Genomic DNA, 13,407 nt, shown 5'->3' on the forward strand with positions numbered 1-13,407 from the left:
TCCCAAGGTTCCTTTGTTGTGTGCAAGGGTAAGACCTTACCATTTTTGCAGGCTCCTCTGCTTTGTGCACAGGGTAAATATGTTTTAAACGACTACTATTTTAAAAAGATATGTATCTTTTCACTGGTTTTACGTGAACACACTAGATAACCTATTCTGATCTCCTGAACTCAGTCATCCGAAATATTTCTCTGAACTGAAAGGTCATTGTCTGTTACTACATGAAATATTAGTAGGATTTTCGCTCAACATAAAGATCTGTAGATGTCTGAATCGATAAGGAAATATATGTTTATCTATATCTGCACGTTCTTCAACATCATCTGGTAGTTATATATTACTGAGCTTTCCAAAGCTCACTCTGTTACTCACCTTTTCAGGTTAAAAGAATCGTACCAGTGCATCTATAGGCATCAATAAAGAAGTTCTTCTGGCGTTGTTTGCATAGTATGATACATGTGATTAGGGGGCATGTAATTGTATTTTATTTTATATAAGAGTTTGAAAATCTGTTTTATTTCTTCATACTGATAAATCATTTTGTAAGTTACATGTTTTAATAAAAGTTTTAAATTTTATGCTATTTTTACAGTGGGTCACTCCGGTGGCCCTAATGTGACACTCCAAACCGGATCGGGTTACCCGTATCGGTCTGAGGGGGTTACATAAATAAGCACCATCTTGATCAGTCGTGGCACTATCAAATCCAATCCTAAAAAAATAACAAAAACAACGGCCAAACAACAAAAAATGTGTCATAGAGGTAGAGAAAAAACGTGCCATAAAATCAAAAGAATATGTGCCAAAAGGCATAATTATTAAGAATAAAAGAAAAAGAAAAAACAAAGATGCATTATAATAAAGTAAAGGAAAAATAATGAATATCGATGGTTGGTAACCAATACCAAGACTACTGATGCCGCTAATCACAAAGATAAAGAAAAAAAAGGACTAACAACGACTATGAAAGGTGAAAAAATAACCCTAATTAAAGTTTATTAAAAAATTACTTCATTTTTAATGATTTTAAAAACCCTAATGAAAAATTCCTTAAAATGTAATAAGCTAGAATCCAATTTTTTATTTCAACCTAAGAGTATGAGAAGCCCTTGAATCCTAAAAAAAATATGTTTCTTTTTTTCCCACCCAATTAAGCTATTCAAGTAATAACATTTATTAGTTGAGCATTTGATTGATATTTTATGGTGTTGATTGTTATTTTAAAACATTAGCCTTTATCAGTTGAGTTTTTGATTTATAGTTTATGTTGTTGATTGTTATTATGTTGATATTCTGTTAATATTGCTGACTTGTTTGTTAACAAGTGAATGATAATATAATAAACGAGTTTAATATTTTTTGGAAACTTTGAGAGCTCGTTTAATTCTTAAAAGAACATAAATAAAATTTAAAAAATATTAAAATTATAAATAAAATTAAAATATTTAAAAATAGTAAATAAATATTTTTAAAAAATAATAATTAAAATTTTGTGGAAAGTAAAAAAAATCAATAGAGTATTAAAATATTGAAATTTTATGAAATTAAAATAAAATAAAATTAACATACAAGTCTTCACTTTTATGAACTAGAGTCTATTGTCGTTCACTGAATACATTTTCAATAAAATCAGTCTTATATTGAAATAAAATCTTTTATAATATTTTCTCTTATGGTTCAAAATTAATGGAGGCAAAGACTACACCTAAATGATGCTTGTAACACATCAAGCTCAACTTAAAATGATTAACGATTAAAATCATTCATTTTTTTTTATTTTGATCGATGCAAGATGAAGGAAATAAGAATAAGCAAGTTAGTAATAGCATAAGCAAAAACCATTTGGAGTAGTAAGAAATTGTTTCACATCGCATCTGTCGTATGACTAACGTTGTTTTTAGTCTCTGCTGCTCTCGTCGACTGTTCCAGTTCGTTGTTTTCTCAACTCTTCCAGCAACTGTAATGTAGAATCCCCTCCACGTTTTCTGAAGTAAAAAAGATGAAGAACATTGAACTTGGGTTTATTTTATTTCTCATCCTTTTCAACCTTCTTTTGCCCTTTTCCTATGGTAAAAAGTTTTCATTTTTCCTTGTTTTTTTAGGGTTTTAGTCTCAGTTGTTTTCATTGGGTTTCTCTATCTACACTTGTATATATTTTCAATTTATTTATTCACTGCTTAGGGTTGGGGATTAGGCATTAGTTCTCTACGTTGAGAAATTGTATGCTTTGGGTTGATTTTCTTTTTATGAAAGGAACAGTCGGTTTAACTGTTATGTGAAAGGGCTTTATTTCATTTATTTTGTTTGTTTATTTGGCTTTAGAGAATGGGATATTTTATTTCCTTTTGTTTTTAGTTTGTTATTTTCCTTATGAGGTTAAGCTTCAAAGTTAGCTGATTTATCCATGTGTATGTGTTAGATTACCATGCATGTAGATTGTGGACATTGCTTCCAAGTTTTAACTTCATGTTGTGTTTTTACCTTGAAAAGCCTCTCATTTTTCTTATGAATGATTTGCTAAGTAGGAAGGGACCTTGAATAAATACTACACGCTATAGTTCTAAGGAGCTGCAGCATGTTAATTTCATTCATTTTGTATTGATGCAGGAGAAACTGTTGGCGTTTGTGTATCTCAAGGTGGTAGTTTTCCGCCTTTCTCCTCTGAGGGGAAACCTCCGAAAAGGGTGGGGAAGGGACACAAAGATTTGACACTTTGTAGGGTGTTTCGGAAAAAGACTTGATGTGATGCTGCCCAGACACATCCTGCTTTGTTTTCTATTAGGAGGTTGGCTTTAACAGGGGAAGCCTGCCAAGAGTGTTTGCATCTGTGGGAACTGCTGGAATGTTCCATCTGTGATACAGTATTTCAGTCCTGCTCTAATGCTTACTTCTCAATGGATGCAAATACACAGGTTGACAAGTGTGTCTAATATCTTCTAGATTGTTAGTTATCACGTGAACATGATGCATTTATGGGGTTTAGTGTATTCTCAGTTAGACGTTCCCCTAGATTTAGTTCAAACACAGAAACTTTGTAGAGGTAGCTGCGCTTAGGTTGTGGTGGATGACCTGTATCTTTTTATCCTGATTTCATTTTAAATTGTTGTAATCTGTTGGCCAGGATGGTTACCTTCATGCCCCTTCCCATCATTTGAGGTTGAACATCTTCTATGTTGTGCTAAGGAATTAATGTGTTTAGGCCTTGGAGCTAGATTTAGTTTATATTTGTGTCATGATGATTTGGTATCATTTTTATTTAGATGTTCCCTTAGATTTAATTCAAACATAGAAACTTTTTGGCAGGTTCTAGCACCATGTGGAGTAAATGACTTTGTTTGTGGTAAAGCATCGGAATGGACATCCAATGGAACAGAACTATGTCTTGCTGCAGGTTTCGGTGTTAAACAATCTGTTGGCATGCATGGTGGTGATGAAGAAGCATCTTGTTATGGTGGCAGAGCTAGTCTTGATTCAATTGCTGATTCATGGGGAGCTTCACGAACTGAGAAGCCCCACAGAACTGGGAACTCCGGGCTCTTAGAAGATTTCCAGCAGTGGCTGCAGGATATGCCATCTAATGAAAGAGTTTCTTGGGCGGTAGGAGGCCTGGTTCTTACAGCAGGCCTACTTTTTATAAGGTTCAATCACTTCCTCTTGTTAGTCATTAAGTTTTCCTCCAGACAGGCAATTTATTTTCTCAAGTTTTATTTAGCTTCACGAAGCGGATACTTTCCTCCTGGAATGATGACCATGTCCGTAAAAGTATTCAATGCTGAATGGGCTTCACTTCTCCAAGCCAGTGTATTTAAGTAGTTTATAGGTCTAGTTTTCCTGTTTCTTCTCTTCATTAGTGTCTTATACTTGCTTACTACTTTTGTAATACTACTGACTGTGCAGCAACAGAAAGAGCCAAAATCATTGCCAAAAGCTTGCAGCTATTCAACGAACCGCAAGGAGACTTGAAGGCAAGATGAACCAGACAGCCCCCTCTTCCAGTTAAGGAAATAGGAAAGGAAACCGAAGATGAAACATTGCTTCATTCTTCGAATGGTATATTCAAACCTGTAAGAATTCAGTACTTGAATTCTTTAATGGTTTTTGTTTCCCACCATTGAGCTCTCATTGCTTGCTTACATGTTTCTTCTTTCATTTCTGTAATTTCTGCAGGTTGATATCCTTGAAGTTCACAACCTCTCTACCTGAGAGCTAGACTGATCAAAATTTTTGTAAACCCTCCTCCAGTTGTACCAGATAAATACGTCGTAATTTACACATTAATATAAGCCTAATTTTGCAGTTCGGTTGTGAAACTATAGCAAAAATAAAAGGTCAGCTTGCTGTTTTTGAGTTTGGAATCCTCCTTTGTAGTTAACTTAGATTTTGTCAATCACTTTTAGACAAATTGCCGTTGATATGGATGGATTTAGAAAGAGCTGCCCTTTAAAGATTCTTGAATGTTAATGTCAGTGATGTTGAAGGAGCTTTCTCAATATCTATATTTTAGCTAAGTTTTCATAGATGGTGATTAGTTACTGTTCCTTGCCACGTGCAACAGTTTCGATAGCTGAAGAATATGACACGATGGAATTCACACATGTTTAACAAATGTGTTGTATTCGTCTCGTCTTTAAGATTTCAATGTGTTATGTTTACATAGTTGATACGAAAAAGAGACATGCATGCAAACATTATGGAGTATGGAATCGGGTTTTTGTTAAAAAACTTGTATTTCTTTCTGATAAGCAAACCAGAAAGCTGATTTCCAAGTTTATATCAAGACATCCGTCCATACTTTGCTTCTCAAAGATTGCACATTGATGCTTATTAGAAAACTGTCCCTATTGGTCATATTGCCAAGGGTAATCCAGGACTGTGCGTTGCAAAAGGATGCCATGTTAGAGAGATCATCAAAATGCATGCTATCATCTATAGCCTTTTCCGACAACTATATGGAAATCTGTAGATAACAAACATTATGGAGTATCAAAATGGGTTTTTTTTGGTTAATTAATTTGGGGTGAATATAAAATAATATTTGTTTAAAAACTCTTAACCATTTGACATTGAATGCTCGTATCCTTGCGTACATAGTGCTCGAATGTGGGAGCACCAAGGTAATTTGGCGCAATTATATTTGCTATATAGATATTTTGCAATCCATAAAACTCAACTAGTCATGCACAAAATATAGCAATTATAAGAAAACAAATTAAAAAAAAGGTTTACGATGCATTGTCACAAAGAAACAAGTCAATATATCATAAAAAAGCAATTATTATATAAAAAATAGCTATGCATCACATGGTTTCAAGCAATTATAAGCAAACAAAATTAACCACCGTTCATTGGATTGATCTCCATTTAAAGTTGAACAAGAAAAACACTGAGAAAATTGATGACACTTGCATATAAAACTCCTCTCATTCAAACAATTCCTAATTAGGAAGAAACATAATTCATTTCGCCAATCTTCCTTACTTTCTGATTACTGCATTTTAGGAACCTACATTCACATTGAGGGCTGTCATCAAAGTCATCCATAGGGAAACCAGCAGCAGCAACCCCCACTGAGAATTCAAGCTCATCCCCTTTCCTCAACACTTCAACAACATTAACCCAGAAGAAAAGAAACTTCAAACTGACACCTTCAAGTCTGGCAAGCCTGCCCTTAGATATATACCCATTGATGGTATTCTTATACCTCAATTTGTAAGCCCCTTGAAGAGTGAAGGTACAAGTACCATTCAAGAAAGCCGAGAATTTCCCCGATAAAGGGTCGAAATCATAGCCAGTGACACCAGCTGGTAGAAGACCAGTTGGGAAGTTGAAATCCCTGAGGATTTCATAGGCTGTTGGATTGTCTTCGAATGAGATTGTTTCCCAGACAAATGATTGGATGGTGAGAAGGAAAAAGAAGAGAAATTTCTGCGAGAAAGAACCCATTTCTCAGCTTCTTTTTCACTTACCTTTCTTGTTACCTCTTCTTGTTGATGTTCTGCATATATAGATATCTTGCAATCCAAGCTATGTGGAGTTTTTTCAATCAAGAAAACAGTACTTGATGACGTGTGGACAAGGAGGAAATCGTGGAAGTGTTTCCTTCATCAGCAAGATACTGCAAAATAGTACAGCATTGAAAAGTATGTTATGGATTGATCGGCTATTTTTTTATATATAAATTTTTGGAGTTTTTGGTTGGTTTTGTGATAGCAAGAATACTGATATTCATCATACAAAGACATAGCAAGAAGTTGCACCTTATTGGTAATGTTTTAATAAATACCAAATATGTACTTCTGTTGTCATTGGCTATGATATTCATATATTCCAAGATAATAAAAAATGTATGCTGATTAGTTTTAAAAAAATTATGCTGAAATGAACTCACAAGTGCTCTTGATGATTAAAGAGAGTGTTGTTATTTCTAGAGGTCCTGGGTTCAAACAGCTGTATGTGTATTGTTAATGACTAAAAAAAAATTCTAAATAAATATTATCTTATAATCACCATAAAAATTGAAATCTAACGAGTTTTAACTTAGTTAATATGACTGTTGTGACTTCGAGTAGGCTTAAACATATATTATTTTTTTCATTGAAGGATTTGAAAGTTTAAATAATTTAGACATTAAAAGATTTTCTCTCAATAATTTTAACTCTGTTTTTTTTTCAACATTTTTGTGCCACCTTTCTTTTTCCCTTTTATTTTTGTTTAGTTGGCAAAAAAACACCAATTTTAATGTTGATTACTGATCATCGGTGATTATTAGTTCTCTTATTTTTTTCATATGATGTCTTTTACTTTTCCCTTTCCTTGATTTTTTTTCAAATTTGAATAAGAATTTATATACTTGTGATACGCTTTTCTCTGATCTTGTGGCACGTTCCTTAGGGCTTTTGGTATGTTTTTCGCATACCTTTACGATCGTTTTGGTGCTCGTATAAAGACCCTCACGACATTTGTTTACTGATTTGTTTGTCGGTGATCACATATAGTCAGATCCCCTATTTGATAAAAGGTTGTTTGACAATAATTGTGTAGCGAAGAAATTTGTCAAATGGTTTCGTTCGCTCACCACTCTTTTACTTCGTAAAGTATCTCGTTTGACAGAGACAATAAATTTTTATGAAGGTTACTGGATTCTTTTGATGTTGATTGTCATTCTCAAGGAATTTTTTTTTTTGTATTTTAAGTTTAATAGTTTTATTTTTATATGTGTTTTTTTGTGTATGACTATTGACCTCTTTTTTCTCTCTATGTTTGATTGATTTGTAATTCTGATTCATTCTATTGTTTTTATTAATGAAATCTTATTGTGATTGTTAAAAGAAAATAGCAATTTAGATGTGATATATAAATTGATTATTAGTATATTTTAATTTATAAATAGAGAAATATTAGAATGATTCAGATATTATGCAAAGTTTTATTTTTATGATCATGTATAATAAATATTTGATATAGTTAGGAATGAAGTAATGACTTGAATTTTAAATAGAGTAATCATAAATATAAAAGAAGAAACTTATTCAGAATTCAATGTTAGTCATAAATTTGCTTGTCTTTTACCTTTTTGTTGGCTTTAGCCTTGGCCAAAACAAGCTGCCAATGTTCCCCCATTGACAAGGAACCTTCCCATGCCACTTTTTTTTTTTTCATCTTTTCATGAAAGTTTAACTCAAAATCAATTAAATAAATAATCTAAACCACAAAAATGAAATTCCCGTGTATCGAAATTCAAGTGAAACTAGGGTGGCGTTTGGTTGGATAGAATCCCTTGGAATTTGTGGGAATTGGAATCCAATTTCACCACTTTCCCATGTTTGGTTCAAGTTTTTTAAGGGAATTGAAATCCCTGATGGAATTCAATTCTATTAAATGAGGGAAAATGAATTCCATCCAAAAATAGATGGAATCCAATTCCCTTGTTGGAGGGAATTGAAATTTGACCATACTACCCTCATCAATCATTTGGTAACTTATTCATATATTGAATAAAAATATTTTTTTATTATTTCGGGTCGGGTCGGGTCGGGTGAAACTTTATTTTGGTCGGGTCGGGTGAAACTTTATTTTGGTCGGGTCGGATCGGGTTTTTTAAGTTTGATATTCGGGTCGGGTCGGGTTCGGGTTTAGGGTGAAAAAAACCGGACCAACCCGAAAATATATATAATTCAGGTCAGGTCAGATTAAGTCATTGTTTTTATTAAATAAAAACAATTTTTTATTATTTCGGGTCGGGTTGAGTTGGATTTCTAATTCATATATTCGGGTCGGGTCGGATGAAACTTTATTTTGTTCGGGTCGGGTTTTTTAAGTGTGATATTCGGGTCGAGTTTTTTTAAGTGTGCTATTCGAATCGGGTCGGGTTCGGGTTTAGGGTGAAAAAAACCAGACTGACCCAAAAATATATATAATTCGGGTCGGATTAAGTCACTGTTTTTATTAAATAAAAATATTTTTTTATTATTTCAGGTCGGGTCGGGTCGGATTTCTAATTCATATATTCGGGTCGGGTCGGATGAAACTTTATTTTGTTCGGGTCGGGTCGGGTTTTTTAAGTGTGATATTCGGGTCGAGTCGGGTCGGGTTTTTTTAACTGTGATATTCGGGACAGGTCGGGTCGGGTTCAGGTTTTGGGTAAAAAAACCGGACCGACCCGAAAAAAAAAATAATTTTACCTTATATATTTAGGAATAATTACAATAATACCCCTCTATATATAATTTTTTTCAATTAAGTTAATGTTTTTATTGAATAAAAATAAATTTTTTATTATTTTGAGTCGTGTCGGGTCGAGTTTCTAATTCATATATTGAATAAAAATAGTTTTTGGTATAACTTTTGGTAACTAATTAACATACTCCGATTGGAATGTATCGAAATATTGCTCTATCTTTTGGTAACTTATTAACATATTTTGATTGCGATGATTTTAACTTATAATGTTTATTAGCATGATTTTTATAATTTATTGAAATGAATAATCAATCAATAAAATGAAAATTTAATATTTTTTAATTTTTTATAATATATTACTACATGTAAGTTATAAAATAAACTAAAATAAAGCAAAAAATAAAAAAATAAAATAAGAAGGACAATTCTGTCATTTTACATGCATACATGCATATGGTTAGTATCTACTTACATAATATAAAACTTTTTAGTTTTACATAGATTTAGAACAGTTGTATGAATGAAAATAAACATTAGAATATTTATCGATATTTTTAACGTAAAAATGCCACATTAGAATATTTATTAAAGTACAAGGGTTAAATATAAAACTATCCCTTTTCTAACTACTGTTTACAATATATCGATAAGGCTTATTTTCGATTTTTATATGATTTAATTTATTCATTGAACTTAAAAAAATTATTTGTTGAACAATTTTTTTGCTATATTTGGCTCATTTAAAATTTCACGAAAACCATATTTTAGTGCTTGAAAATGGAAGAAAAATAAAATTATAATTTTTATCTTTCTATTAGTTGTATTTTATTCGGATCTCCTTACTTATCAAGGTCTCTGGAGTTTCTAGAAACTTTAACATTTTATATCATCCAGATAGTTACAATCCTTTCATATGACAACTGACAGACTCACACGATGTGTCTTAGTCAAATCTATTATCTAACATTTATATTTATTTGTTCTATCAACCTACAAATAATCATCATAATCTTAGATGTGACATAAGTACTATGGACCCCGTATTAACCACCATATAAGGCTAGAGGGGAGAGACTCCATCTCTTTCTTTTTCTCAATCTCTTTCATTGTTCATCATCTTTTTCAGATCATCTATTCTCTACATTCTTAACAGAACTATTGTTTGTGATTCTTTACCCAAATTAAAATGGTTGAACCGTTAAAAACCGACGTAATTTCATTTCTCCCATCAACAATTGATGGGGTAAGTGTAAACTATTTTTTGACCTAAAAGAATTGGTCAAGGTGAATCCCGAAAGCAAAATAAACAACCCAACTTTCTATCTTCTTTCAAAAATCCTCCCGAGGTCCCAATTTTTTTCGGCCAACAACAAGTCATGCATGACCTGATGTCTACCAAGCTACCATGGTTCCTACGACCATAGTAGTTAACAATACCCCTAGTAGTAGTACAACAGTTTGCATACTCCAACGATAAAAATATTTTGCAAGTTCACAACTTGCAAAACGAGCCGCGAAGTCCGCATACATAATTATACGCTTCCCAAAGGGTAGAGATTCCTCCACCCCAACTTACAACTTACTAAATCTACCAAAGGGTCGAGTTGTCTTCGTTTCAGCAATAAAAGTTTCTCTATTGTGTTTTAAAGAGTATTGAGATGTCTTTGCCCTAGCGAGAGGAATCCCCTCATTTCTTCTACCAAGTAGAACATGCCTCCGCCCATTCTATAGTGTTCGTTCGGGAGAGTGAAGATACTTCACTCATTTTGCAATGCTTCTACAAGGGCGTAAAGTTGCCTTCTCTTGTCTAAGAGTGTTGAGATGTCTCCACTCCACACTAACTAAAGAATTTTTCACATTGTCTCTCTATTATCTGGCTAAAAGAGAATCAAGATGCCTCCGCTTTAGCAATAGGAGTCTCTCCGTTATTACTCGTAGAATGTTGAGATGCTTCTACCCGAGGTGTCGAAATATCTATACTTCTTGCAATTGGACTATATCTCTCACTCCAGCAACAGAGAAACATGCATATATTCGCCTATACATTCATAATCTAAAATCAATATTATCATAAACCTTAATTTGACATAAACTCCTAAATAGGATCCATTTTTAGGGTTTCACTTATATTTGGAAAACAATGAAATTAAAACTACCATTAAACAGGAAATTCTATAATGTTTTCAATGTTGAATTCGATTTAGAGTTTTGAGCCCCTAAACCACTTGAATCCATAAATTCAAATTTAGAGTTTTGGATCAACTTTCTCTAAATTAAAAATAGAAGATACCAAATGAAAGCGAAGGTTGAAATAAGTAGTATAACTTAATCTTTAAATCAAGATTTCTCTGGTGGTTTCATTTCATTTCACCATATATCACATATGGTGTTTGTTATGATTATGTTAATGTGGATTTTGGTCTCTTTTGATCTAATATGATGGTAAAACACTAACGGTTCATCTTGTCAGTTCTGCTCACAGTTTAATATAGTGTATATTGTTCTTTATGTTTTTTGCTCCGCTATCATTGATTCGTTGAATATCCTGTGAGTTGTGATACTTGAATTCGATTTTTGTTGGCTTTTATTAATTGATTTTGTTTGTTCCTGAAGATCGGATCCTTGGTGTTTGATTCTTTGAGTGACAAGAAAATTATAGTTTTTTTTTTTTATGTGCATGCCTCTAATGTGTTCGACTAAATACTTCAATGATATTACTGGTGACTGGTTTTGTTTCACCTTGTCATTATGGTATGAGTTAATTTTTAGAGATTAACTCACTGTTATTTGCTTTCAGCAACTTAACATATTGAAACAGAAGGAAGAACATATTAGAGATTAGCTACCATTAGTTAAGTAATATGCTGTTAGTTAGTAATTTGTTGGAATCTCTTGCACCTATTCTGTTAGCAGTTTAGGTTCTTATATGGACTGTTGCTGGGTAGTTGATCATAGGTAAGGATGAGCGATTGATCCAGTCAAATCAATTAAAGATATATTTTATAACTCAAATTTTATTTAAATTTTTGTCAAGTCAAGATTATGAAATTCGAGTTAATTTGAGTTGTTTAAGTTTCTATCTAAATTTAATTATAAACATTTATAATAATATAATATTATTTTATTACAATTTAAACAATTTCCTATAATCATATATATATCTCCATATTTTCTTTATATATGATAAACATATATTATTCAAAATTGAAGGACTTAACTCAAATTTAAAATTCAGTATACTAGTTACTAAACATTTTGAATTATTCGAGTTCTATTTAATAACTTAACTCAAATTTAATATTTTATTCAAATTGAATCAAATTTACAAAATTATAAATCAAGTCAAATTTTTTAAAATCAAATTGAGTTAAAAAATCAAATAAAGTGTTACTTATCCTTAAATCATAAATTATAAATACTCAATAATATAACAGGCTTGAAAATACTTTTTATTGTAGCCATTTAATAAGTATAATAATTTTTACTCTGTCTTCATCCTAGTGGTTTAATACTACATTCATCACCACCGGTACATCTCAGACTACCATGACCACTTTTTCCAGGGAATCGTTGTTCGAAGCTCCGTTTGTCGCTACTATTACTTTGGTTCAACTTGAAGCCACCGATAACTTATAGAATTTATGATAAAAAGAGGAATTATAATCTTATCAAATTAAATAATTAATTTAAAATTTTAAAATCTCAAATAACTCAGATAAATTAATTTAAAATTCGAAAAGTTTTAACATTTTTTTTAAATAAAACACCAAATCAGATTTTAGACTACATGCAAAGATTGTTGTTGTAAAACCTGCCTAAGAAAGTAAAGAAGTCTAAAAGATGAAATCAAAATAAGACTTTGGATTTCATAAATAAAAAGAAAGCTTATTACCCGGTATTTGCGCAGTAAAGAAATAATGGTTACATCTTTGATGATGTTAAAAAGCTATCCAGTAACATTGGAGCACATCTCCATGAAAAGAAAAAAGGAGAAAGCTCAAGCAGAAAGGATACAGGATTGCTTTACGCAGAGATAAAATCATAGGAATCATTCACTCAGAGTGGATTCCCACGAAGAACTATGTGCCACCAAAAACATCTTTGAGAAACAAAGATAAAGAAGAAAGGTTGTGCCTTCAAATGGTGGCGGCGGTATCCATTTTTAAGAGATTTGCCCAAACCGTAAAATACTTTGGATTTTGATTGCAAGACCCTGTTTATATTATGCGACTACATATATAATGACGGTTAGGCCCTCCTCAATCTTGTATTTATTTTCGTAAAACATTATTATTGAGATAAATTTTAAATTAATATTAGGCTTCATATAAAAATAAGTGTCTAAATTATATATTTTTCATTTAATTATTTAGTTTTTTTTGTCAATTTAGATGTTTATTGTTTCTAATATTTTCGTTTAATTACCGTTAAAAAAATCCGTTAAAAATAAGTTAAACAATCAGTGTTGGACATGTGGTTTGATTTTTTATTTCCTTTATTTTCTGAAAAAAATCATAAATTGTCAATAAAATCTCAACTTTTTCTATTTTTCATAAAATATCTCAAGATTTTCAATTTTGACGCTTTGTAATTGTAATTGTAAATCTTCATTGTAATTATAAATATTTTTCTCTTTCTAATAAAGCTAACTGCTTCTATAACAAAAAGTATAAAACAATACTTTGTTAATGATAAAATTAATATTAATTAAAATAGATTTTTAATATA

General features: G+C 31.7%; 1 protein-coding gene and 1 pseudogene across 1 annotated transcript; one reads left to right on the top strand and one right to left on the bottom strand.

Moving 5' to 3' along the window:
* The first annotated feature begins 1,999 nt into the window (after window positions 1-1,999).
* On the top strand, window positions 2,000-4,015 carry LOC120150588 (annotated as a pseudogene).
* A 1,424-nt stretch (window positions 4,016-5,439) lies between these two features.
* LOC120150589 (uncharacterized protein At5g01610-like) lies at window positions 5,440-5,943 on the bottom strand. Its single transcript, XM_039163244.1, has one exon. It carries the CDS (start codon window positions 5,941-5,943, stop codon window positions 5,440-5,442), a length of 504 nt encoding a protein of 167 aa, XP_039019175.1.
* Between the last annotated feature and the right edge of the window lie 7,464 nt (window positions 5,944-13,407).

Source organism: Hibiscus syriacus, unplaced genomic scaffold (assembly GCF_006381635.1).
Source record: "Hibiscus syriacus cultivar Baekdansim isolate YM2019G1 unplaced genomic scaffold, ASM638163v2 tig00111022_pilon, whole genome shotgun sequence".
In the NCBI taxonomy this organism is placed as follows: domain Eukaryota; kingdom Viridiplantae; phylum Streptophyta; class Magnoliopsida; order Malvales; family Malvaceae; genus Hibiscus; species Hibiscus syriacus.